Source organism: Malus domestica, chromosome 05 (assembly GCF_042453785.1).
Source record: "Malus domestica chromosome 05, GDT2T_hap1".
Classification (NCBI taxonomy): domain Eukaryota; kingdom Viridiplantae; phylum Streptophyta; class Magnoliopsida; order Rosales; family Rosaceae; genus Malus; species Malus domestica.
Window position 1 is genome coordinate 36,427,281 of NC_091665.1, and position 23,715 is coordinate 36,450,995.

General features: G+C 37.9%; 2 protein-coding genes across 2 annotated transcripts; both read right to left on the bottom strand.

Annotated features, from left to right (window-relative positions):
* Positions 1-366: 366 nt before the first annotated feature.
* LOC103419836 (uncharacterized) lies at positions 367-5,610 on the bottom strand. Its single transcript, XM_029102894.2, has 7 exons — positions 3,897-5,610; positions 3,610-3,740; positions 2,215-3,273; positions 1,508-2,102; positions 1,273-1,411; positions 897-990; positions 367-787 (listed from the first exon to the last, which is right to left on the bottom strand). Exons 1-7 carry the CDS (start codon positions 5,061-5,063, stop codon positions 670-672), a joined length of 3,303 nt encoding a protein of 1,100 aa, XP_028958727.1. The 5' UTR covers positions 5,064-5,610; the 3' UTR covers positions 367-669.
* Positions 5,611-15,199: 9,589 nt separating this feature from the next.
* On the bottom strand, positions 15,200-20,944 carry LOC103435513 (putative disease resistance protein RGA4). Its single transcript, XM_017332136.3, has 4 exons — positions 20,821-20,944; positions 19,587-20,735; positions 15,770-18,812; positions 15,200-15,633 (listed from the first exon to the last, which is right to left on the bottom strand). The coding sequence occupies exons 2-4, from the start codon at positions 20,715-20,717 to the stop codon at positions 15,581-15,583; spliced, it is 4,227 nt and encodes a 1,408-aa protein (XP_017187625.2). The 5' UTR covers positions 20,718-20,735; positions 20,821-20,944; the 3' UTR covers positions 15,200-15,580.
* Between the last annotated feature and the right edge of the window lie 2,771 nt (positions 20,945-23,715).

Below are 23,715 nucleotides of genomic sequence, written 5' to 3' on the forward strand. Positions count from 1 at the left end.
ATGTACACGAAGTCCCCCAACAAGATCCTATGATTCTGATATTCTGTTTGTTTCTGCAGTGAAAACTGTTAAACAACCCTACACATCACAATCCTGCACTAGACGGTAAAAATTACACCAACTCTTTTCTTTGGCTAGATAAATAAGGTTAAAGCAGGAATTATTGGCTTTACTGATACTGATTTGAAATACATTTTGAAAATTACACCAACCTTTCATTTACGGTTTCTTAACCAACAAGCAACATCACCTGTTGCAACTACGAAAATATTTGGGTGCAATAGTCATCCCGCTAGATTGTGCTGCTGATTCACGTGTTTTAACATGGGTGAATGACAATATAAATTTGATATGAAGCAAAGCATGTTTCCAAAAAGAGGCACCTTTTCTCAAATTGTATATAGCAAGACGAATAACAAACAATAGAGCTTGTTAGTTGTGGGTCTCTCCTAAAAAAACACACACACAAGAGTATATGTGGGAAAAGAGAAACCAAGTATGATGTCCCATGATGACTTTTGACATGTACAAAAAAATTATATAAGTAAATAGGCAAAGATGAACAAAATTAGCTTCCTCTTCCAATGTTGGATGCTTCACTATGTTGAATTGTTCGAAAGAAAGACGGTCCTCTGAAGCAAGAACTCGTTCACCTGGCGCCGGTAGAGTCTAGTAATCCATCTGTGCCTTCACGACATCCACGATTGGAGCCCGACAGATTGGACATTTTCCGCTGTTCCATTGCAACTCATGAGCACACTTGAGACAGGTGCACATGTGGCCACACCTGGAAAATTCAGAAATGGCAGCTCACAAGATGAGTACTACAGCCAACCAAGAATTGAAATGAAAAGATCTATATTCACATGAGAAGCCTTGCTTGGATGGCAAGTTACCTGTAAAAAAGTGAGTCGACTTTCACTTCATGGCAAATGCAACAATTTCCTTTCTTTGGTAATCCATTTGCCGACCTCTTCCTCTCCGCTTGACCTGTAACATACATAATAGTGTACTGTCAAGAAACTGATTGAAAATAAGGAGTAATGCAGAAACTATGCAGCCACTCACAGGTTTATTCTCGCTATAGCTTTGAAAGAGTACTTAAAACTGTCCTAAAAGACCAAAATAAATATTAAAAGTCAAAACAAGTATAAGAGCAAGGATGTTTTTAGATACCCTTTCAGTGGATGCATTTGTGCAAATTATGATATTCATTTTAAATTGATCTGAGGCCCCAAATTAAGAGAAACATACAAGAAGTACAGCACGAACCTGAATGAACTTCCTGCTTCATGGATTGCTGCATTACCAGTTGCATGTCTACACAGCTCTTTATTACTTTTCGTAGCTCCGACATCTCACGATAGAGTTTCTCCATCTGCCCTCTCATGTCATAAATGAATTCCATTTCCTGAAAGTTCGGCAGAGTTAACTTAGATTCTATACTGACCAGTAACTTAAGAACTCAAAGTTAATGTAACTGCAGAGGGGAAAAAGTTAAACTCACCATTGAAGGATGATAGGGGGAAGAGACGTGGTGATGATTTTGATGGTATGATAGAGATGGTGATTGTGAACCTTGCCGACTATTTGGATAGTAAGAATGAGATGGAAAATGTCGGGGTGGAGATGTAGAAGCAGCTCGACCAAAATTATCTCCCACTTCAATATCTTGATAGCTCCACGATGTCATATGAGATGGCGATGGCTGCAATGATGTGCACTGGTAAAAATCATCACTCGCTTCTTGATATTGAGCACTAATTAGACTCCTTTCTTCTCCTCCTTTATCGTCATCACCTTCCTCATCATCATCTTCTTCCTCATCATCATCTTCTTCTGTCATGTTCTGATCTTCTTGGTGTTTTTGTTCTTGCACTTGTTGTTCTTCTTGACTGCCTGCCGGCTGCAATTCTTGTTGTTGTTGATTTTGGTGATGCTGTTGTAAGAAAGACACCAATGGATTTGTCCTATCGTGGTTAATGTCATTGTCTTCTCCTTCTTGACTGCCATCTGGTTGCGCTTGTATTTCTAAGCGAGATACCATCAACCTGTCTATTCTGTCTCGGAAATCACTAGCAAGAAAATTTGATACTGTACTTCTGCATAGATCAATGTGAAATTCATATGAGTATAACATAGACATGTGGTTGTCCAATTATGGAAGTTTACAACTGAACCAAAACAAGAAAAGTAGAAGCAATGCTGCTGTACCTTTCGATAAGTTGGCGTATCTCTCCTTTACCTGAGTTGGAGTTAAGCATCTCTTGGTACCATGCCTTCCTCAGGTCTTCCCAGTAGCTACGTGGGCGAGAAATCTCATTGATCCAGTCATAAGTATAATCTCCATAGTACTGGTAATCATCCTCTAGTTGTTCTTCTATCTCCTTCTCATGCCAACCAACCAAGGATGTGGTTGCATCTGCGGTTTCTTGCACATCAAGGTTTCTAGCCTCCGAACTTGTTCCTTGCCAGATAACTTCTGAACCCGGGCTAGCTTCTTCATGAAGATATTCACTAGTATGAGGCAAGTTGTTTCTGGCCTCTGAACTTGTTCCTTGCAAGGTGACTTTTGAGCTTGGGCTGGCTTCTTCGTGAAGATCTTCACTAGCATGAGGCGAGTTTTTTCTAGCCATTGGACTTGTTCCTTGCAAGATGACTTCTAAACTTGGGCTCGCTTCTTCATGAAGATCTTCACTACCATGAGGCGAGGTACTCCTAGCCATTGGACTTGTTCCCTGCAAGGTGACTTTTAAACTCGGGCTGGCTTCTTCACGAAGATCTTCGCTAGCATGAGGCGTGGTGTTCCTAGCCATTGGACTCGATCCTTGAGAAGTGACCTTCAAACTCAGGCTGGCTTCATCACGAAGATCTTCACTAGCAGCTAGCAAATTGTTTGTAGCCACTGAACTTGTTCCTTCCGAGGTGACTTTTGAGCTTGGGCTAGCTTCCTCACGAAGATCTTTACTAGCATCCGTTGAGGTATTTGTAGCCACTGAGCTTGTTTCTTGACAAGTGACTTTAGAACTCATGCTAACTACTTCACGAAGATCATTACTAGCACACGGCAATGGAGTCTGCACCCATGTTGCATTCTTCTGCTCAGTTATATCAATGTTACAACTAGGAGTGTTTTCGCTAGGCATGTTGGAGGTGGAGGAGTTTTGTGCATGTACACTGGTGTCCTTGACGACCTCCCTTTGAGGGATTTTTGTGCTAGCTGCATCACTCTGAGCTGTTGAGGCCTGCTCGAAACAAGCGCTGAATTTCTCCCTGAAATTAAATGATCTAAATGTTAACTTCCTTTTTCCAATCACACACAGTACTTTAACGGTTCGTTTGGTGTCTAGGATTGAATTGGATTAGATAATTCACTATATTCAAATTAATCCAATAAAACAATCTTAAGCACCAAACGAACCTAAATATTTAAGATTGATGTAACCTCATATTTTTCAGGAAAAAGTTATGACAGCTGAAATATTTAAAATTCTTTCCAATTTTGTGCAATTATTAAGCTCTTTTTAATACAAACATTCTATAGAAACATTACAACAACAACCAGAACTAGCTTATAGCTTGGCATGTTTCAATGAAGAATATTATTACCTGAGATGCATGATGGCAGCAGAGCCTTGTGGCAACTTGTTCACTTGAGATTTTGCTGGTTTCCGGCGTGGTACTTCTTGACCTGCTGCCCCTGCCATGCCGCGTTGCAGCAGTTTAAGCCGTAACATTGACTGCAAAACAAGCATAATAAGCAAAGTGAATATGCAGATGCATTGGAATTTGCACAAAAAGGAAGAAAATGGTTACATATTTCAGACAACGTAAATTAAGAACTAAGCTTGTTTAAGAAAATTTGAGTTCAAATGATTGCAAATTAATTAACGCACTTGAATTCGCCCTTTGTGTGAAAATCTTGAAACTGCTCTGCGGTCTACAAGTGTGTCAAGCTCCCTATGCCGGTCACGCTCCAATTGCATAAGCAAATCCGCAAATGCCTGCCTGCCTCTGATCATCCTCGGCGAACTTATAACCTGAGAGAACCCTTTGTGCAGCTGCTCTGTCTGATCAACCCCAAAAGACCTCTCACGATCGCGCTCTCTAGACGGAGATGCATTGGCACAGGACTGCTGATCATGATCATTATCATCGCTTGGAGATGATAATGGACAGTGTGCTGTCATTGTCAACCGTTTAATGATATCCACAACCCGAACCTTCTCTCTTTCTCTTTCTCTTTCCCTTGCATCTAAATTACTCCGGGCATCACTTGTGGCGCTTTCATCAGAATGTGTGTCCTCAATGGAATCCTCAGCAACCGGGCAAGTGTCATACCTTTCATCAACACAAACCGAGACCCCTGCTTCAGACTCTCTTGATAATTGCTTTTCGAAAACAGGTTGATTCGAAGCAACAGACTCATTGGAAGCACTGTATTCATTGAAAGTATAAAAAATGTTCTCATTCTCATTGAAGCTCAATCCAGAGTTAGACCTGCTCGTCTCTGTGCCGCCATTGGAACTCATCTTGAAACTGTTTGATAGGTTCAGCCTCTTCTCCCATATTTGAACCAGCGAAGAAGCTCCAACTCCCCGATTGGAAATATCCGCCAAGCTATCTGTCCTTGAAAGAGTCCCTTCCTTCATTGATGTCGATGTCCTCGTTGATGAAGGCGCGGAACTAGGCACTGACATAAGCTCTACCTCCTGGCTCTGCCTCTCCACCATTGCCATTGCTTCTTTCCCTCCTTGTCTCTCAGCCCATCGATCAAGAACCCGAGACTGCCTCGGGCTCATTGTCGAACAACCATCATCTCTTTCGACATTCTCTATGTTTTGGTCTTGGGAGTTGTTGCTTTCCTGGTCATTAGAGGCAGAGGTTGATGAGACAGAAATGCAGGTGGTGAGGTGATTCCTCACCAAGCTATTCAAATTCTTCTGAAAAGCAGCCTGCGTGGCCCTGGCATTGCTTTCTCTGCACCTGTCTCGCCGGTTGTGATCCCTTAACACGCACCCAAAAGGCGCGGTGGAGGCCATTTCAACTTGTGATGACGCCATCTCAGAATTCAAATGGTCTGATGCAATTACTGTAATTAATTAAAACTACAGAATTTTCAGAGGAGCCTGAAATCCAAACCAAAAGGAAGAAATTAAAGAACCCATATCGAAATTCGACAGGTGGGGAGATTGAAAACAAAGAATCCAACCTCACAAGAAAAATCTTGTATGTGAAGAGAGGAAGAAAATGGAAGATCCCCAAAGAGTCTGGGACAGGAGAGAAACAAGCCACTGATTTCCCACGAGAACAGAGGAGCTTTTTTAGGAACAAAGTAATTTGTCACCCGCTAGTATAATACCTCATTCCTTGCAATTTTTGCCTATTTTTGGACAAGCTTTTTGTAGCAACCACCAATGCACAGACAGATAACACACAGAGTTGGCCTATTGCTGTTTAAAAAAAAAATTAAAAGACAAAAAATTTGAGATTTTGTGTGTATTGTTTTGTGGGTTTGCCTTGGATGTACCTAAATTTGAAGGATTGGGGAATCAGAGTATGAGATTCTAGGAAGCTAGATGTGAAAACAGAGGATGAAAAACAGAGGATGGAAACAGAGGAGGCCAGAGTTGCACTAATAAAACAGTGAGACAATTTGGTGAGGAAAAGTAGGGATTGAATAAGAGAGAGAGAGAGAGAGAGAGAGAGTGAGAGAGGGAGATGTTGGTTTTTAGTTCGTTGGGAATGTAGGGTCATATGGTTGTTTCCTTTATTGCTCAGTCGGTCTGTCTTATTTTTTCTACCCATATTAACAGAAAAGAACGATTAGATTTAATTCGATTTAGGATACACGACTGAGATTAAAAGTAAGTAATTTAAAAAATATGGAGGTAATCGAAAACACTCAATGCGTGTCCTTATTAGTTGTAACAGTGATCCATTGGAGTCAATGGTTATAAATTTTTGCTCCACTGTCAATGCCATTTTTGGAGCCCATTATTCAACGCACCATCCAATTTTTACCGTTGGTTTTGTATTTTCTTACCCTTTTAGGTTGGATTTTGTGACATTTCTTGGCTTCTAGCATGTCCGATGCAATATTCTAACACAAAATATTGCTACGTATGTTGTGGTCTATTTTATTAAAGAGAGAGAGAGAGAGTGCGCAAGAGAGGTGTAGAATGGCTTGAGGAATTTTGTACATGTTATTCCTCATTTTCAGTGTTTTTATTTATAATAAACTACATAGAATTTCTTGCCTTGCAAGTAATACAATCATTAGCCTCTCAGCACGAGTTCACGCTCATGCAAGATACATTTTTGCCCCAAAGATGTGTTGTTTTAGATATTCTTATATTTCTTAAGTGGTTATTTTATAAATTGTGGGTGTGTGTCCATCACAACAATTTCTTATTATTTTCAATCATCTAACTTAGTCTTTTTGCATCCGCCTTTTTTACAAAAAAATGAAATTTATAAATTGCACACTAACCATTCCACTTTTTTTTTTCTCTTGTTGTTTATTATGGTGTCATTTTTCTTGTTTGGTTGGTAGAATTTGATTTCACGAACTGAACTATGCTTGGACATTATTATCATTTTGGTAATTACCGATTAACAACAAAAATTAAGTTAATCGGTGAAGCTAGAATTCTCTTATATCCATTAGTATCGTTTTACTCCTATATATTGTACAAGAAGAAAATCAAGAGTTAGGTTCCTTAAAATCAAGAGTTGGGTTCCTTACTCAATAAGGGATTAAAAATGGTGGATTTCATTTTCATTTACTATGATAATCGTGTTATCGTCATGCATGCCATATTGGCATATTGCCACGTTCGTTGAAGAATTTAGCAGCATATATTCCATCCAATTTGCACATATGTGAGTAATCTCTCATACAATTTTTACTATTTTTCCTTTAAAACAACAATGAAGATAAAATGGGAAAATAGAAACTATTTAAAAAATAGGAAAATATGATATGTAATTTCATTTCTAAATACATGCTGATAACATTTAATGTCCTTAAATCAAAATTTTCAAATTCATAAGGTTTCAGTTAAAGTTATAAACTAACTAGGGATGAACTCCTAATATATGAAACAAAGCAAAATATGGACAATATATACATATGTAAACATAGTGTCTATGTGTGAAATCAAAGCCATGCTTGCCACCCATTTGATTGCACTTGGTACTTTAGATTTTCATGGTTAATCTTCAAGCAATGATGATAAAATAAGAAGTCTAACTGATTAAGATGGGAATAATGCACAACTGATTAAGATGGGAATAATGCACTATAATGCACAATCCCAAATATAAAGGTTTTAGGCAATTTAACCTAAATACCTTTAACTTTGACAATTTTCCCATAGCAATACTTGTACTCCAGTTACTTTTAGAATACTGAAAGATAAATAATTTGTCAAGTTTGAGGTAACAAATTGTAATCATGTTTACAAAATCAAATAGTAAGAAATGTTACCTTAATCTTGTACTTCAACCTTTGTACTTTGACACACCCTGACCTGGAAGGTCTATCTGGACTCCCGAATTGAGTTGTGCTGGCCGACATCGGAAGTTGACGAAGCCATAAAGTGTAGTGATGTGGAAAATGTGAATAAATTGAAAACCTAAAATTGCCTAAATGAAAGAGTGCGCTTGTGAGCGGGAATGAACTCATTTCACATGTGATGTTAGAACATAAGTAAAGTACAGTAGAGTAGCTTGAGAATTATACCATCGAAGGCAACCTCCTATACCAAGATTTGCCAAGAATTCTTGTCGATACGAAAGCTCAGCTACTAAAACTTAGAGGGGCGAAAAACAAAGGTGAGTGGGCCTAAAAATAAAGTTTTGTAAAAATCTTTTAACGTAATAGCCCTTCGCCGTAAAACAAGTATAGTTTCTAAAATATACATACTATGTATAGTATGAAAATACTTACCATAGCCTGCAATATCTTAAGAATTCAATACGTCACAATATTTCGTAAATAAACATATGACATTCATAAATCACATAATCTCGCACAAACAAACATATCATATCGATTGCTCATCAACATATGTTGACACACGAGTTCATGCAAAGATATGCTGACACCCAATTTTGTTCACATCAGAATATCTTCGCATGAACTCGTGTGTCGGCATATGTCGATGAGCATTTGATATCATATGTTTGTTTATGCGAGATTATGTGATTTACAGACGTTAGATGTTTATTTACGAAATATTGTGATGTATTGAATTCTTGAGTTATTGCAGGCTACGGTAAGTATTTTCATACTATACTTAGTATGTATATTTTGGAAACTATACTAGTTTTATGGTGATGGGTTATTACGTTTTGAAAAGATTTTTACAAAACTTTATTTTTAGGCCTACTCACCTTTGTTTTTCCGCCTCTCCAAGTTTTAGTAGCTGAGTTTTCGTATCGACGAGGATTCTTGGCAAATCTTGGTATAGGAGATTACCTTCGATGGTATAATTCTCAATCTACTATGCTGTACTTTACTTATGTTCTGACATCACATGTGAAATGGGTTCATTCACGCTTACAAGCGCACTCTTTCATTTAGGCAATTTTAGGTTTTAAATTTATTAACATTTTCCACATCACTACACTTTATAGCTTCGTCACCTTCTGGTGTCGGCCAACATAACTCAATTTGGAGTCCAGGTGGACCTTTCGAGTCGGGGTGTGTTAAATTTGAGACAGGTGTGATGCTTATAAAACTGACAAAAATGCAATTTTATTTCTATTTAAAAATTGAATGCAATTTTAATTTATAGCATACTTCCATATGAATATAAGAGAAGAGTTACTGTATTTAGAAAAGTTGTTTGGTCACTATTAATCTTTTTCCTGCACCCATAATTTTTTTTTAAATTTTATAATTTGAGATAATTAATTTGTAGAATGATATAGAAAATGCCATTAAACATAAATAAGTAAGAAATGGTGTTGTACCTAATTTGTTTTATTTTATTCCAAATACGTATGATGTGAGGAGTTGTTGAAGGTTTTCATTCTTCTACAGCCTTTTTCATGCGCCACCTATATATTAAAGATATATATAATGTTAGATTTCTTGTAACAAATTTAATAAAGAATTTAGAATACATACTGCTCATGCTTCTTCTTTTTCCACTCTTTGAGAATCAGTTGGCTTAGATCAGTAATTTTTACTCCGACATATATCTCCCAACCAGGTGTAAAAATAGAGACATGTCTGTTTGGGATCTTATCAATACGTAGTTCCTTCTTCATTTTTTGTGGGTATTCTTGTAAATATCCTCAGAATGAAAACAAATAATTTTTTAAATTACCATAACGCATTAAGATAATCAAAATTGAAACTCACAATCTAACCAAAATTTTTAAAACACACAATGAAGATTTCAAAGGAAGATGTGACATCCCACATCGCTTAGGGGAATGGATCATGTAAGCCTTATATGTATATTCTCATTTTTACCTAGCATAAGGCCTTTTAGGAGCTCACTGACTTCAGGTTTCATCGGAACTCCGAAGTTAAGTGAGTTCAGGCGAGAGCATTCCCAGGATGGGTGACCCATTGGAAAGTTCTCGTGTGAGTTCCCAGAAACAAAACCGTGAGGGCATGGTCGGAGCCCAAAGCGGACAATATCGTGGTACGGCGAAGTCGAACCCAAGATGTGGTGGGGGCCCGGGTCGGGGATGTGACAATTTGGTATCAGAGCCAATTCCTGGCCGGATGTGTGCTGACGAGGACGTCGGGCCCCTAAGGGGGGTGGATTGTGACTTCCTACATTGTCCAAGGGAGTGGATCTTGTAAGCCTTATATGTATATTCCCATCTCTACCTAGCACGAGGCTTTTTGGGAGCTCACTGGCTTTGGGTTCCATCGGAACTCCGAAGTTAAGCGAGTTCGGGCGAGAGCATTCCCAAGATGAGTGACCCACTGGGAAGTTCTCGTGTGAGTTCCCAAAAACAAAACCGTGAGGGCGTGGTCGGGGCCCAAAACGGACAATATCGTGTTACGGCGGAGTCGAGTTCGGGATGTGGTGGGGGCCGGGCCAGGATGTGACAAAGAAGTTAAAAAAACCCAAATGAAACTAAACCTAGGAATTCATACAATTACATATTATGCTTACATGGAAATGTGTAAAATGAGTACAATCATGCATGGAAAGGAAGTGAAAACCCACCAATCTTATACGACTGTGCTCCCATCACCATGCTTCTAGTATCCAATTAATGATAGCGCACATGCTAAAAATTGAAGGAGATGGGGATTGAACTTATATCATTTACAAACACAAAATAAAAAATATCGAAGAAATAGAACAACTTAGAGAAGTGAAGAAGACATAGCAAAAAAATGGGGGTATAGGATTTGCCCACGTAATTGAAGGAGATAGGGAGTACATATAATAATATTGTAGCCGAAACAGAAAAATGGGAATGTACGTGGGAACTGGGAAGTTACTGCTTGGTAGTGGGAGACTTCACCGTTTTTTAAAAATTGACGACAACCTCTACCCCTTTTTCTCCCATGTTGCTTCTTATTTTTTTTTTAATATAATTTTGTTATATATTAATATCTCCTCCTAAAATGGAGCAGTTACGTTCCTGTTGTTTTATTTGTTTCTTTTTTTTTTCCAATAAAACAAATTTTAATTTTTCTGTTTAATATCTCTCTCCTAAAATGGAGAGCAGTTATTCACCATGTCGCCTTTTTTATTTTATTTTTTAATATTTCTCTCCTAAAAGGATGTTCAATACAATTATCTCTGATTTTAATATCTCATCCTAAAATGGAGGAGTTATTCACCACATCCCTTTACTTTTATTTTTTTCTTTTTGTTTAATATAATTTTGTGAGATATTAATATCTCATCCTAATTGGAGGAGTTATCCACCATGTTTGGTTGTGAAGGAAACAAAGGGGCATTTTAGCTGTTTTCGAATGTTTCATCATTTTGTTGCTCTCGCTTCCTAAAATGGAGGAGTTATTCACCACGTCCCTTTACTTTTATTTGTTTCTTTTTGTTTAATATAATTTTGTGAGATATTAATATCTCATCCTAAAATGGAGGAGTTATCCACCACGTCCTTTTATCTTATTTAATATAGTTTTGTGAGATATTAATATCTCATCCTAAAGTGGAAGAGTTATCCACCACGTCCCCTTGGCTAGGGATCTGCTATCTCCAAATTTGTGTCTCGTTTATGTTTCCTTTCTAATATTTCGACACGTGTCCTTATTTTTAACTCTTGGTTTAACAATGTCATTGTTAAATAATATTAAATAAGTAAATAATTAAAAGTTAGAAAGTAAAACCAATCATCACTCCCAATACCCATCAACTATTCAACATCAACACCAATCCTTCGGCCTGGAGAACCCTTCACCTTCCGAAGCCTCATTTTCTCTCTCCTCGACTTTTTGTCTGTTCAATTTCCCAGCCCATCAAACAACAAATTTCATGTAAATTTTGGTTTGAGGAAGCAAGGAAGAGATCTGATCAATCAATATCAACTCGATTTGAAACGACTCGATAACAAAAAACTACGAGATCTTAATCGATGGGAATGCGGCTTTGACTCAATCCTCCTATGCTGCATCTCCGGTGAGAGATAGAAAAAGAGAGAGAGAGAGTGGAAAAAAGCTTCAAGGACGGTGATAATTGTCGTCAACTTCGACCCAATACTTCCAAGGGGTGTTTGTTTTCCTTCACTAAAGTTCACTGGACTAGGCTGGACTAAGACTTAGTCCAGTCCCGTGTTTGTTCCCCATGGGGCTTAGAGTTAATGAGACTAGCTCTCACTCGCCCCGACTAAAACAGGGCCTAGCCAGTCTTAGCAAAGCCCCCCAAAAACCATGGGATTGCTAATCCCGTCTCCAAACTTAGGTAGAACGATCGCATGCAGCAAGGCTTGTGAACTGCAAATCTGCAGAAATGCTTCTGGGTGACTTTGTTTGCCAACCCATGTCTAGATCTGAAACCCAGCCACACCCACTACCTAATTCTCAACACCAAAATTCTTCCTTATTCCCGAAAATTCCCAAAAAATTTCGGAAATAATGGATAGAGAAAGGGAGAGAGTAGCTTTGGGACAAAGAGATATGGAGAGATAGAAAGGGAGGGGAGAGTAGCATGGGGACGATTTGCAAGAAGAATCATTTGAAGGATGTTATGTTGCAGGAAAAAAGATGGAGAAAAGAAGTGACGGGGACGAAATTAAAGAGGAAGAAAAGGGAAGAACTCTCTAGAGAGAGAGAAATAAAAAGGAAAAAGCTTGATTTAGTAATAAAATATTATTGAATTAATAATAAAATATTATTAGATGTGTATTATATAATATAATATTATAGTTATTAGTTATCCTGTTTTTTAGTCCGACACTGCACCAAACGCATCACTAAATCAATCCAGCTTAGTCTAGTCTAAGCCAGTCTAACTTAGTCCCTCAGGTTAGTCCAGTCCGAGATAATCCGGTACAACAAACGCACCCCCAGTGTTAAGTTTTGTTGTGTTTATTATTTTAATTTTCTTTAATAAATTAGAAAAGTTAACGCTGTTAACTTTGAGTTAAGGCAAAGGACACGTTCAAAAATGAAAGAGGAGACATAGACGAGACACAAATTTGGGGACAACAGATCCCTAGCCTGTCCCTTTACTTTTATTTTTATTTTTTTCAAATACAGTTCTCTGTTCAGCATGGTTTTTTTACCAGTTTGTCCTCGTTTTCTGTTTTTTTATATTTGGTTGTGAAGGAAACAAAGGGACATTTTAGGAGTTTTCTAATGTTTCACTATTTTGTTGCTCTCACTTTATATATATAGATAGATATAGATGAAATAAAAGGGATAGATCTTCTTAGAAGCTAGTTCTCTATGCACGTCCTACACCACTTGTTCATAGAAGCTAATATACCATAAACATGCATAATTGGTTGATTATTAAAACAATTAACTGGGCGCTAGGTTTATTAAATTGATGGAATCTCTCACAGTTTGATTACCACGGAACCTGTGTTAATCAACTTGTGGTGTAGGTTTCGTAGCAATGCGTGTGTGAATAGCACTATATATCCTACTAAAAATGCACCACAGGAGCATTATAAAAAAAGAAATTTGCAAATGACTACTTGGAAGCAGTCATTTACAAATTCCTTTACACACCTTCTCATGTGGTGAATTCCCTTTAACCTTATGTGATCCATTTCTTCTTCATTTTGCCTAAATGCACTGAAATTTGAAAGTTGCTCACTCAAACATACCCCAATTGATGGCAGACTCCCAGATGGAGCTAGAAACCGATATTCAACTGCAGTTTCACAAGGAAGACCTTACAGTTTCAACGATAAATTAACCTCTACAAACGAAATGGTTGCACAAGGAAGATTTTGATCTTGTCGATCGGGAACTTTTTGTTAACTCTGTTGTACAAGGATCCAATCAACTAAGTCACTGAACTACATATATGCTTAAGCAGTTTGTGCCAATATCAAACCCTAATGCTTACTGCAATAAATGCAGCTAGTAATAAAACCCTAACAAGAATATGATCATGCATACAAACCTGAACTTGCAGTCATAACTCTCACCATAGCGGTGTCTTCCCTTCCCTTGTACACATTGCAAAATGCTCAAGATTCTCGATGGGGCAGTCTCTCTCGAATGAACAACGGTTGTGTACCGAGAAGAGGGACCAATCCACTCCTCTAATATTGGTAACCGCCAGTCCCATCAACATGGCAGTTACCATCGATTTCTTAATTAAACCAACTGCCTTATGGCTTATTTAACATGTGGCTTACTTCATTTTCCCTCCAATATGTTTTAGGTTTATCCGGATACAAACCCTAAGAAGTTCACCTTTATGTATAGCTTACTTCTAAGATTGCTTGCTGTCCAAGTCTCGATGAACTCACATGAATTCAAATGTGATGAATTCATATGAATTCCAACGTTCTCTTACATGAGTGAGATCGAGACTCTTTTACTTTATCGCAATTACTTAGTAAATGTGATCCCTAAGCTATCTTAACTAAAGAACTTCAACAGCTAACTAAAAGGTGCAGAACCCAAGAAAAAATAATACTACCATTCATGTATCAGTTCTCTAAGATCACAAAACAATATACCATAATGTGAATACTGTCACTGAGGAAACATTAGTATTTCGGATCAAAATAGTACACTCATGAATACGCACATATTTGGTCCCTAAGATATATCATGTACCTTAACTTTTGCAAATGCTTAATTCCATGACATCAACTTATTCAACAGTTTGTACTTTCATATTATAAGTGAAATGCATAAACTTAGTACAACTTATATAAAACAAGAAAGAACGAAACTGGATGAGTACACCTTCAAGGATCCGTGTTAAATCACATATACACGATAAACTGTATGTCTTTCGGAGCCTTGTGTTAAGCAAGTAGAAACACAAGAACTAGGTACCGAGAAGAATATGAATGACTGATTTCATTAAGAGAGAAGACAAAAGGGATTACAACAGAATGGCTCTGTTGCCTTTTATATACATCATCAGTACAGTACTTCTTATTCTTTTTCTTCTTTTTTAATTTTTATAAGAACCTCAACAATATGATGAAATTTTATTGATATGAAAAAAAATAAGTTACACCTAATTAGGGAGATATAAACCTTACATCTCATAAAACAAAAACAAAAACAAAAAACAAAAAACATGAAAAGTGGGGAGAATAGACTTACCTTTTTGAAAAAAGAAAATACAAGAAAAAGAGGGGGACATAGCATAGGACCAAAACCCCTCTAAACAAAACCTAAAAGGTAAGAACTTGCAAAACAAAACAAAAATTCCAAAGGGATTAGGTAAAAAATAAAAAATCACACATCAAGAAGGGGAAACAAACATGCAAGGCCACCATGCCCAAAAATCCAAATGTAAAAAAGTAGGAATCTTTACGGGTGAAGCCACATGCCAAACAAGTAAAGACGAGGGTAGCCCTAGATTTTGATTTAGTATTAGCTAACTTACTAAGCTTTCATTTAGTTACAAATTGATTCACTAATCTAATGACACTAGGCATTCTATTAACCATTGAATCTTATACCCTTAACACTTGAAACCCTTGATTACTTTGGAGATGCTATTATAAATCAGTTTAATTAAATGGACCAGAGCCACCCTAAACCCTAGCAAAAAACAAATGAATGAGTTTGACATGGACCTTATCATTTTCTCGTGTACAACATGAATTAATCCCTATTCTTCCTTAAATGGACCAGAGCCTACCAATTTCAAGTTTATCAGTTTTCACTTGAATTAATCCCTATTCTTCCTCTGGTCAAACACAGGTCTTAGCAATTATATACACACAAGAAATTCTATGGTTCAAATAATAGTACGTATAAAACTTGGAGTTGAACTTATAATGCTTATGCTCACAATGTGAAACTTTTGAAACCCTTGGGTTGTTGTTATAACTAGGCACATCGATCTTCCTCTTCAAATGTGCAGTGAAGACCATGACTATTGTTATCCAACTGAGCTAATTTCTTTCTGGGCACACGGCTGCCATACTACTTTGAGGCGTCGCATAGCTTCAACACTCTGCACGACTCAGAATCCACGACTGGAAAAACACGTTTGCTCGATGATCAGTAAAACATAAAGGGAAGGATAAACCACTTTTACTCATTTAAAAAAATTGTAGTCAACTGAATTGAAAAATGAAAACCTTTATTTCACGGAGATAAAAAATAATGTACCTTTGAAAGTAAGAATGTGAGAAACCTTATGCCATTCCGAGCCTGTCTCTGCAGTGCACCTTTCTCCAAGAAAGGGGCAACAACGAATTTCCAGATTTAGTAAGTTGGTAAGGCGTTGCATAGCTTTGACGGTAGGTAAATACATCAAATTCTTGCAGTTCACAATCTCCAGCTGCCACAGATATGTAAGGTTACCCAACCAGTCTGGCAGGGCCTCCACTCCATCAAAAGACATTATACACAAATGCGTCAAAGAAGTGAAGTGTTGAATTTGTTGAGGCAGAGACTTGAGCTTAGGCCACCCACGCAAAGTTAATCTTTTAAGTCGCGAAAGAATTGGAAAATCAGGGAAGCAATCAAGCTCCTCCGAGAACCCACCAATTGTCAAAGTCTTCAAACGAGTGAGGCAGTGAAGCCCCCTTGGGAAAATTTTCAAATTCCCACAATCATAAATGGCTACCATACAGAGAGATGTGAGGTTGTCTAAACTTGGTATACTCTCTGGCTTTGGCAAACTGGTTAATTTCAACTCCTCAAGAGAGACACATAGTGAAGTAGCCCGAATCTCTAATCTTTCACAGTTATGAATCCACAGTTGACGGAGAGAAGTGAAGGTGTCTAAATCTGGAATTGAATGCAGATTACTACAACTCCTTATAGACAAATACTCAAGACTGTCAAGGCTCGTACTAGTGAAGTTTTCTGATCTGCTATTTGGTAGTGGATTCGTAAGTGATAAGGCACTTATGAATGCTAGCTTTGGGCAGTTCCTTATCATCAATTTCCGAAGAGAAGGACAATATTCTAGGGCTGGGAAGCTTGATAATTCCATACAATTTTCAATTTCCAATACCTGCAAGGAGGTGAAGGGCACGCCGTTGGAAATTGGAATTGATGTTACAATTGGACAATTCCACACAGACAATTCTTGTAGAGAGGAGAAATGCTCAAGTCCGCTTGGTAGGCATGATAATCCTTCACAATCTCCAATCTTCAATGTGCGGAGAGAAGAAAGGTCGTGTGTGACTGGAATGACTGTTAGATTACCGCAACCCATTATGTTCAATGCTTGAAGAGATGTACAGTATTCTAGCCCACTTGGTAGGCCTGACAGTCCACCGCAAGAATCAATATGCAGTTTGCGGAGAGAAGCCATGCCGTGTGTCATTGGGATGAACTCTAGGCGAGGGCATTCTCTTCTTGTCATCTTCTCAAGCAAAGGCAGTGTGTCTATCCCATCAGGTAAACGCCTCAGCCTTTTACAATCATAGACATGTAGCTTCTGGAGGGATGTGCAACATCCAAGTACATTGGGAGCAATACAAGCCAACTTCTCACAACTTAATATCTCAACAGATGTGAGATTTTTGTTGCTCTCCAACATCCCTTTTGGCAGACTGGTAATTTTCTTATTAAGATCAATCGTGAGGGAAGTCAGACTTGTTAGTCTGCTGGTTATATTTTTTAATGGCTGGACATTGTCACAAGAAGATATCCACAAGTCCTTGAGCAATGGAAAATGACTGGGAGCATTTCTCAATTTGGGACAATTCAAGATATGCAGCTCCTCAAGGCAAGGAAACACTTCTGTTGACAATTTTGGTGCTTCCATCCATTCAATAAGCTCCCTGCACTCACTAATGGATAATTGTTTCAGTGCTGGAAACAAAGTTGTCGTCTCTTTACGTGACCTTGTTGCATTGTAAACAAGATTGTAACCATAAAAGTCAGCTCCGATACATTTTAGCTCAGCCATTCTATCAATCCGAAGGTGTTGAAGATTAGGTAGATGACCAAGTGTTGGTACTCCTTCACATTTGTTGCACCTGCGCAAATGAATCTTCTTCAAATTATTGAGCGGTAACGACCTACTCATCATCCAAGACGGAAATTTAGCACCCCTGAAATGTTCAATCACGAGGCTTTCGAACTCAGAATGTGGTTGGAGGCCTTCTAGTACATCCTCATCATTGTTGTTGGTTGTTGACATGCCTTCTGTCCATACAAATCTCAAATGGCGTAGGTTTTTCTTATCCTCCAATTTAGCTTTCCTTGCTTTATCTCTATCACGTACGTGTTCTAGATTGTAGAGAGTTAATTCACCCTTCAACTGGTTCAAGCTAGCCAACTCCTCAATTCCACGACCCCTTTCCTTTCCCACAGAAAAGTGAGGCAGTGTCCGGAGGTGAGTCAATTGCCCCATCCCAAACGGAAACTTCAGACTCTTATCAAAATAAACATGTCTCAAGCTGATCAAATTGTTCACTTCGTCCGGAAATTCTTCAAGAGAATAACATCGCATTGCTCTTAGGGTCTGTAGGTTATAGAGTTTGTGTATAGATTTGGGGAGTGCTTTGAGACTAGTTCCGGAAACGTCCAGATACCTCAAGTGTTTCAGCTTGCCCATTGAACCTGGAATCTCCTTAATTTTTGCCTTGGCTAAATTTAACAAACGTAAGCTTTTAAACCGTGGCAAGATGTTACTAGGGACTTTGCCATAAGGAAATACCGATCGCAACCTCTCAAGATTTCTCCCTGGAATTCTTTCTAGTATGGAAGATGAAACCCGAGCTACATGTCGAATCTCAGTTGTATCATTTCTTTCATGGAAGTCTTGTGTCAAGATTTCTGATTTGGATACCAGTTCTGTAAGATCATGTACTAGATCATGCATCTTGCATTTGGTAACAATGCCATAGGCATCATGTGTAGCATCTTTAAACAAGGAGCTCTGTAATAGAATATCAAAATATTCATCACCAATGGCCTCCATTTCTAGATTACTTTTGTCGGAAGAAGGGTGAAGTAATCCTTGAGCCATCCAAAGTTGAATCAAGTTATCTCTTTCAATTTCAATGTCTTTCATGAACATTGAGGAATACGCAAAACATTGTTTCAAAGAAGGCGATTTCAGATTATCAAAACTCAACCTCAAGACTGAAATGATTTTATCTTCTCCTTCTGGCAAGTCCCATATTCTACTTTCTTTAATTGACAACCATTCAGCAATACTGTGTTTAGATCGCAGCAGACCTCCCAAAACCTATTACATGAATAAGAATTCCTATCAAATCATGTACAGGGTAAAGTTATCAACAACTAAAAAACTTTGAGCAATTTGATTCAAGTTGACTACAGCATTCTTTGTGAGGGATTTTTTTTTATTATGTTAATTATTTTCACAAAATTACACATAAAGTTGAGGTTCAGAAGGTAAGTATACATGCTAAGTTTCTTAAATTTCAGGTAGACGGGCCATTGGCCCACTCCAACAAGGCTCATTATTAGTTCGCACAGGGCCAATGGGGACCCATCCATTCACGTGACATCTTTTGGCCTACGTGGAGCCAAGTTGGGCTCACCCATTCACGCGGGGTCAAAGGGGACCCACCCGTTCACATGGCAGTACGAGCTCATCCCCTAGTTCTAATATCATCTTAAATTTCAGATAGATGGGCCATGGGCCCACTCCAACAACACCAATACTGTCCCCACTTGACCACATGCTCAATCTGTCAGATATGAGGTTTTAATACAAAAGACCTCAGTGTTAGTTATAGTGAGGTAATTTTATTTAAATGGCTTGTTCTCAAACCTTCTGGCTGATGTGGGACAGAGGAATTCTAACAAAGTTTGTCATTGTCAAAACTGAAAGTAAAAAAGTACACAATTAAATATAAACTCTACTGGATTGGATTAGTTGGTGTGGTTCGGATTTTGCACACCCTAGCAACTTGTGGGTGGGTTATAATCTAAAACTAATCAATAGAAGCATATATAATTAAATTTAAAGTATAATCAGTATGATAGTATGTACCTTTGCTACCAGTGGTAGACCCGCACAATGTTCAGCAATCTGCCTCCCAATTTTCTCTAAATCTTGAGCCAAAGGAGCATTGTTATCTGAAAAGGCTTTGTCTTTCAATATGGACCAACAGTCATCCACTGACAAAATTCCCATATTATGTCGTGGAAGTGTTTCTGTTATTGATGCAACTTTGGCACTGCGGGTGGTGACAATAATTTTGCTTCCTCGAGCAGAATCAAGCATTGACAAACAACTTATCAACATTTTCCATTTTTGAGGATCTTCATTCCAAACATCATCGAAAACAAGTAAGTATCTTTTATCTTTCAACTCCCTTTGAAGGTTTTTAAGCAAGGCCTCTTGACTTTGTATTCCAACCTTTGTTGGGTCAAGTAATTCTAAGATCCGACTTAAAATGGAATTGGCATCAAAAGTGTTAGATACACACACCCACATCTTTTCGGCGAAAACCCTGTTTATAGAATTATCATTGTATACTAACTTGGCCAAAGTTGTCTTTCCCAGGCCTGGCATCCCCACGATGGCCATAACCGAAAGATTTTCTTGATTGACGTCCGAGTTTGTCAAGGTTGCAATTATACTTGACACAACCTTCTCCCTTCCGACTATGACTTCATCTGCCGCAACGAGTGAGTTGGTTTCTCTGTACCATCTAATTTCTGGAGCAGGTGCATCTATTGTTTTTGCAACTAGTCCAAGGAAAGATGCCTCACTCTTAAGATCCGCCAGAGAAGTGTTGACTTTCTTAATTTTGCAAGCCATTTTTCGACGAAATAAAGTGGGGTTGGATGAAGAAAGAAAACTCTTTACCTTTTTCTTCATATTGTTTCGCAGTTCCACTTGACTCCGGAGATTTTCGTAGTTGATTTCGTCCAAGACATCATCGGCGTCATGGGCTATGTCTTTAAGTTTCTTCACCCAAACTTCCACTGCCTTGCCCCGAGCTTGCGCTTGCTCGGCAGCGTCGCCTAAAAAATCTTGAAGAACGGATAAGGATTCACTGAGCTTCTTTAGTTCTGCTTTGAAGCCCCAGGCAAGACTGATTTCTTGAGCAGCAAGCGAAGCCACCTTCTCCAGTATTCCCTTGGCCGCAAAAGTAAGCAGACATTCGACCGCCATCGTAATTTTCTTATGTAACTACACAAATAAACAAGCAGAAAGTTAATTGTTATTATTGAGAAAAATAGTACAAGACTGAAGACGCACAGGCACAGTACTGTACTTTCTTAGTAGCTAGAACTTAGGAGTGATGACCAGTTGCAAATACAGAAGACAGGAACTACCGAACTAGCAACTAGTACTAGTAGGGCTACCCACATCCTACTAGTAGTGGTGGTAGATTTTTTTATTTTTTTTTTACTTTTTATTTTCAGTACGTAGTGGTGGTAGGTTTGACAATGTTGCCTTGCTTCACAACTTCAATAATTGCGATTTGCAAAAGTACTTATCTAGGAAAGTACCTGGTAATTGTCCAATTCCGTACTCCCTTTTCTCCTACTTTTTCTTTCTTTTTCTTGTTATTTATTTATTACGATTAAATCACGGTAATATTTTATTTTAAATTTTCTACCTAAAGAAAAAGACAAAAATAAAAGAGCGAGAAAAAAGAAGAGAAGGAAATTGTAATAGAATGAGATAGAATCCTACCACTGTTTATTCTACGGAGACCAAGAAAAATGTTGGTCAACTGCCATCGGATTTCATCCAACGGTGAAGAAACATTAGTGTTTTAATATTTTTCTACTTTTTTTCTCTCTTGGCTGAACGTCTAACGAGCCCAATCCTCTCTCTCTTATATTGTTTATTGAAGAAATTTGAGGTTTTATTGTAAAATTAAAGGAAAACTAATGAAAAGGGCTTGAAAACTTTGAGTTTTAATGATAAGGACAAAATAAAGGGTAAAGTGAATAGTACCAGGATTGACTTTTTAGTGTAAAAATGTGGTTTTTCGTTAAAGTGAACAGTACCGGATGCTTTTCGTTAAAGTTCCCTAAAATTAATTAGCAATATGAGAAGTAACTCAACCTCTTATAAGTCCATGTAAGGTTCATCCTCCTATCAATGAGACTCATTCTTAACATGCTCTCTCACATGTGGTGAATTTTCAAGCTTACGACGTGAACAACACAATAGGATGACGTGGTATCATGAGGAAATTTGAGGTTCCACCATAAAACCAATTGGCAATATGGAGAGTAATTCAACCTCTTATAAACACATACAAGATCATTATTATCATCAATGTATGACTCATTCTCAACATTTATCACTCCACTGTCAGCCACGCCTCTATTTGCCTTTTAGCTGGGGGCTTATAAAGAAAATAAGAACCCTATCTTTTGAAGTTTCACATATTTTAAATTATCTTACTAGGAGTCTAGGATCGGCATGACTTTTAGTTCAAGCATGCCACACTCTTGTTGTTATGAGCTTGGACATCCACAAGCTTGGACATCTGAGCTCAAACCCCGACTCACGGAGTCATTTTGTGGATTCAACTCAAAGAGCTAAGTGTGGACCCAACTCAAAGACTTGACTCATGAACTCAACACATAGACCCACTCAACACGCCAAACCGCCTCATGTGGAGAATCAAATCATATTCACACTCACGACGAGCGTATACTCGCAATGAGCAACAACATTAGTCAAGTTGTCTTGCAACGAGCATAGCCTCCAACCAAGTAACCACCTCGTCGCGAGCATAATCTTTAGTTCGGCAACCTCTTAACGTTCACTACCTCTAGTCGAGTATGGCCTCATGTTGAGCACCGCGTACAAATTCTGTAAAAAGGGAGAGAAACCAAATCCTATAAAAGAGAGGTTATGCTATCTACACATTACTTGTTAATTTGTATCATTTGATCTTCTTCAATTCATCCGATCCAACAACTAAAAATTAGAAGAGTGTGTGAGAAATAAAAAGTGATGGTGTAGAGATCACACCCTAAAAGAGATCTCTCACCCTCATATTAGAAGGGGGCCTCTCATTCTAAACTCGAGTCACTTTATTCTCTCAAACACAAGCCTCCTTGTAATTTGTTACGTTTACAAAGTGGAAACCGAAGACTACACCAACATGGATGGAGCCCCATTTCGTAGTGAACCATGATACATCTTTGTGTTCTTGTAATTTGTTACGTTTACTCTTGTCCCTTAGTATAAATAAATATCATTGCACAAAAAAGTTTACATGGCAAGAGTATATAGTATCCAAATTGGAATGGGTAGCATGTTATTTGGTGAAAAACTCAAGGTCCTAAATTGAATTTAACTCTCAAAATGTCGCCTGAATTTTGTGATTGATTACAATACTTACATATGTTTAAAGGGTGTGATATCTACACACCCATTTTTACTTCTCACACACCCTTCTAATTTTCGGCCGTCAAATTAGATGAATTGAAGAAAATCAACGAATAAAAATTAATAAAGGGTGTGTGGATAGCACACCCTATGTTTAATATAATTACCATCTGACGGTGAAATATTATTCATACGAATATTGTATTTAGTACAATCACCATATTAAAACATATAAGTACTGTAGTCAAATTTAATACTAAGAAAACTAAATTTCTAACTAAATTTGTAAGAAATGCTAAGGAGACTCTCTGAAAAGTGGGGTTCTCCATGGACTATTTGTCACCTTATGTTTTTTTACACAATATTTTATAATCTTGACACGAGAATTGATGTTAAAGTGTGAGGTGGTAGAGAGTCCATAGGGAGTCTCACCTTGAGAGGGTTTCCTTAACATTTCTCATTTTGTAAACTAAATAATGTGGTTGTTAATGATTAGATTACTATTTAAGTGTTGGTTAACGTGTTTATTTCCTATTGGTGACACATCATTTAATTTGCAAATTTAAATTTAAAATTTAATCTCCCTAGCATTGTCCTTTTTTATTCTAATTGCAGCTTGACACTTGAAAAGAAAAAAAATGAAGCACCATGTCACCTAAATTTACCAATAAGTTGTGAAATGCCACCTACATTTAACTTAATCAGTTCCACTTACTACTACGGTCTAGTGGCATTCCTCTTCACTTTTGCTAGCCCAATCTGAGGGTCTTTCCCAAGCTCCATTATATCCAACAGGATCCTCGCCGGATTC

What these genes read in the sequence shown, in the direction of transcription:
- LOC103419836 (XM_029102894.2), bottom strand. Translation starts at nt 5,063, where the DNA reads ATGGCGTCATCACAAGTTGAAATGGCCTCCACCGCGCCTTTTGGGTGC. An exon ending in ATACGCCAACTTATCGAAAG is followed by an intron (nt 2,103 to 2,214) that starts GTACAGCAGCAT and finishes TGATCTATGCAG; the next exon opens with AAGTACAGTATCAAATTTTC. An exon ending in GAAGCAGGAAGTTCATTCAG is followed by an intron (nt 991 to 1,272) that starts GTTCGTGCTGTA and finishes TGTATGTTACAG; the next exon opens with GTCAAGCGGAGAGGAAGAGG.
- LOC103435513 (XM_017332136.3), bottom strand. Translation starts at nt 20,717, where the DNA reads ATGGCGGTCGAATGTCTGCTTACTTTTGCGGCCAAGGGAATACTGGAG. An exon ending in GTCTACCACTGGTAGCAAAG is followed by an intron (nt 18,813 to 19,586) that starts GTACATACTATC and finishes TTCATGTAATAG; the next exon opens with GTTTTGGGAGGTCTGCTGCG. An exon ending in TCACATTCTTACTTTCAAAG is followed by an intron (nt 15,634 to 15,769) that starts GTACATTATTTT and finishes GTGTTTTTCCAG; the next exon opens with TCGTGGATTCTGAGTCGTGC.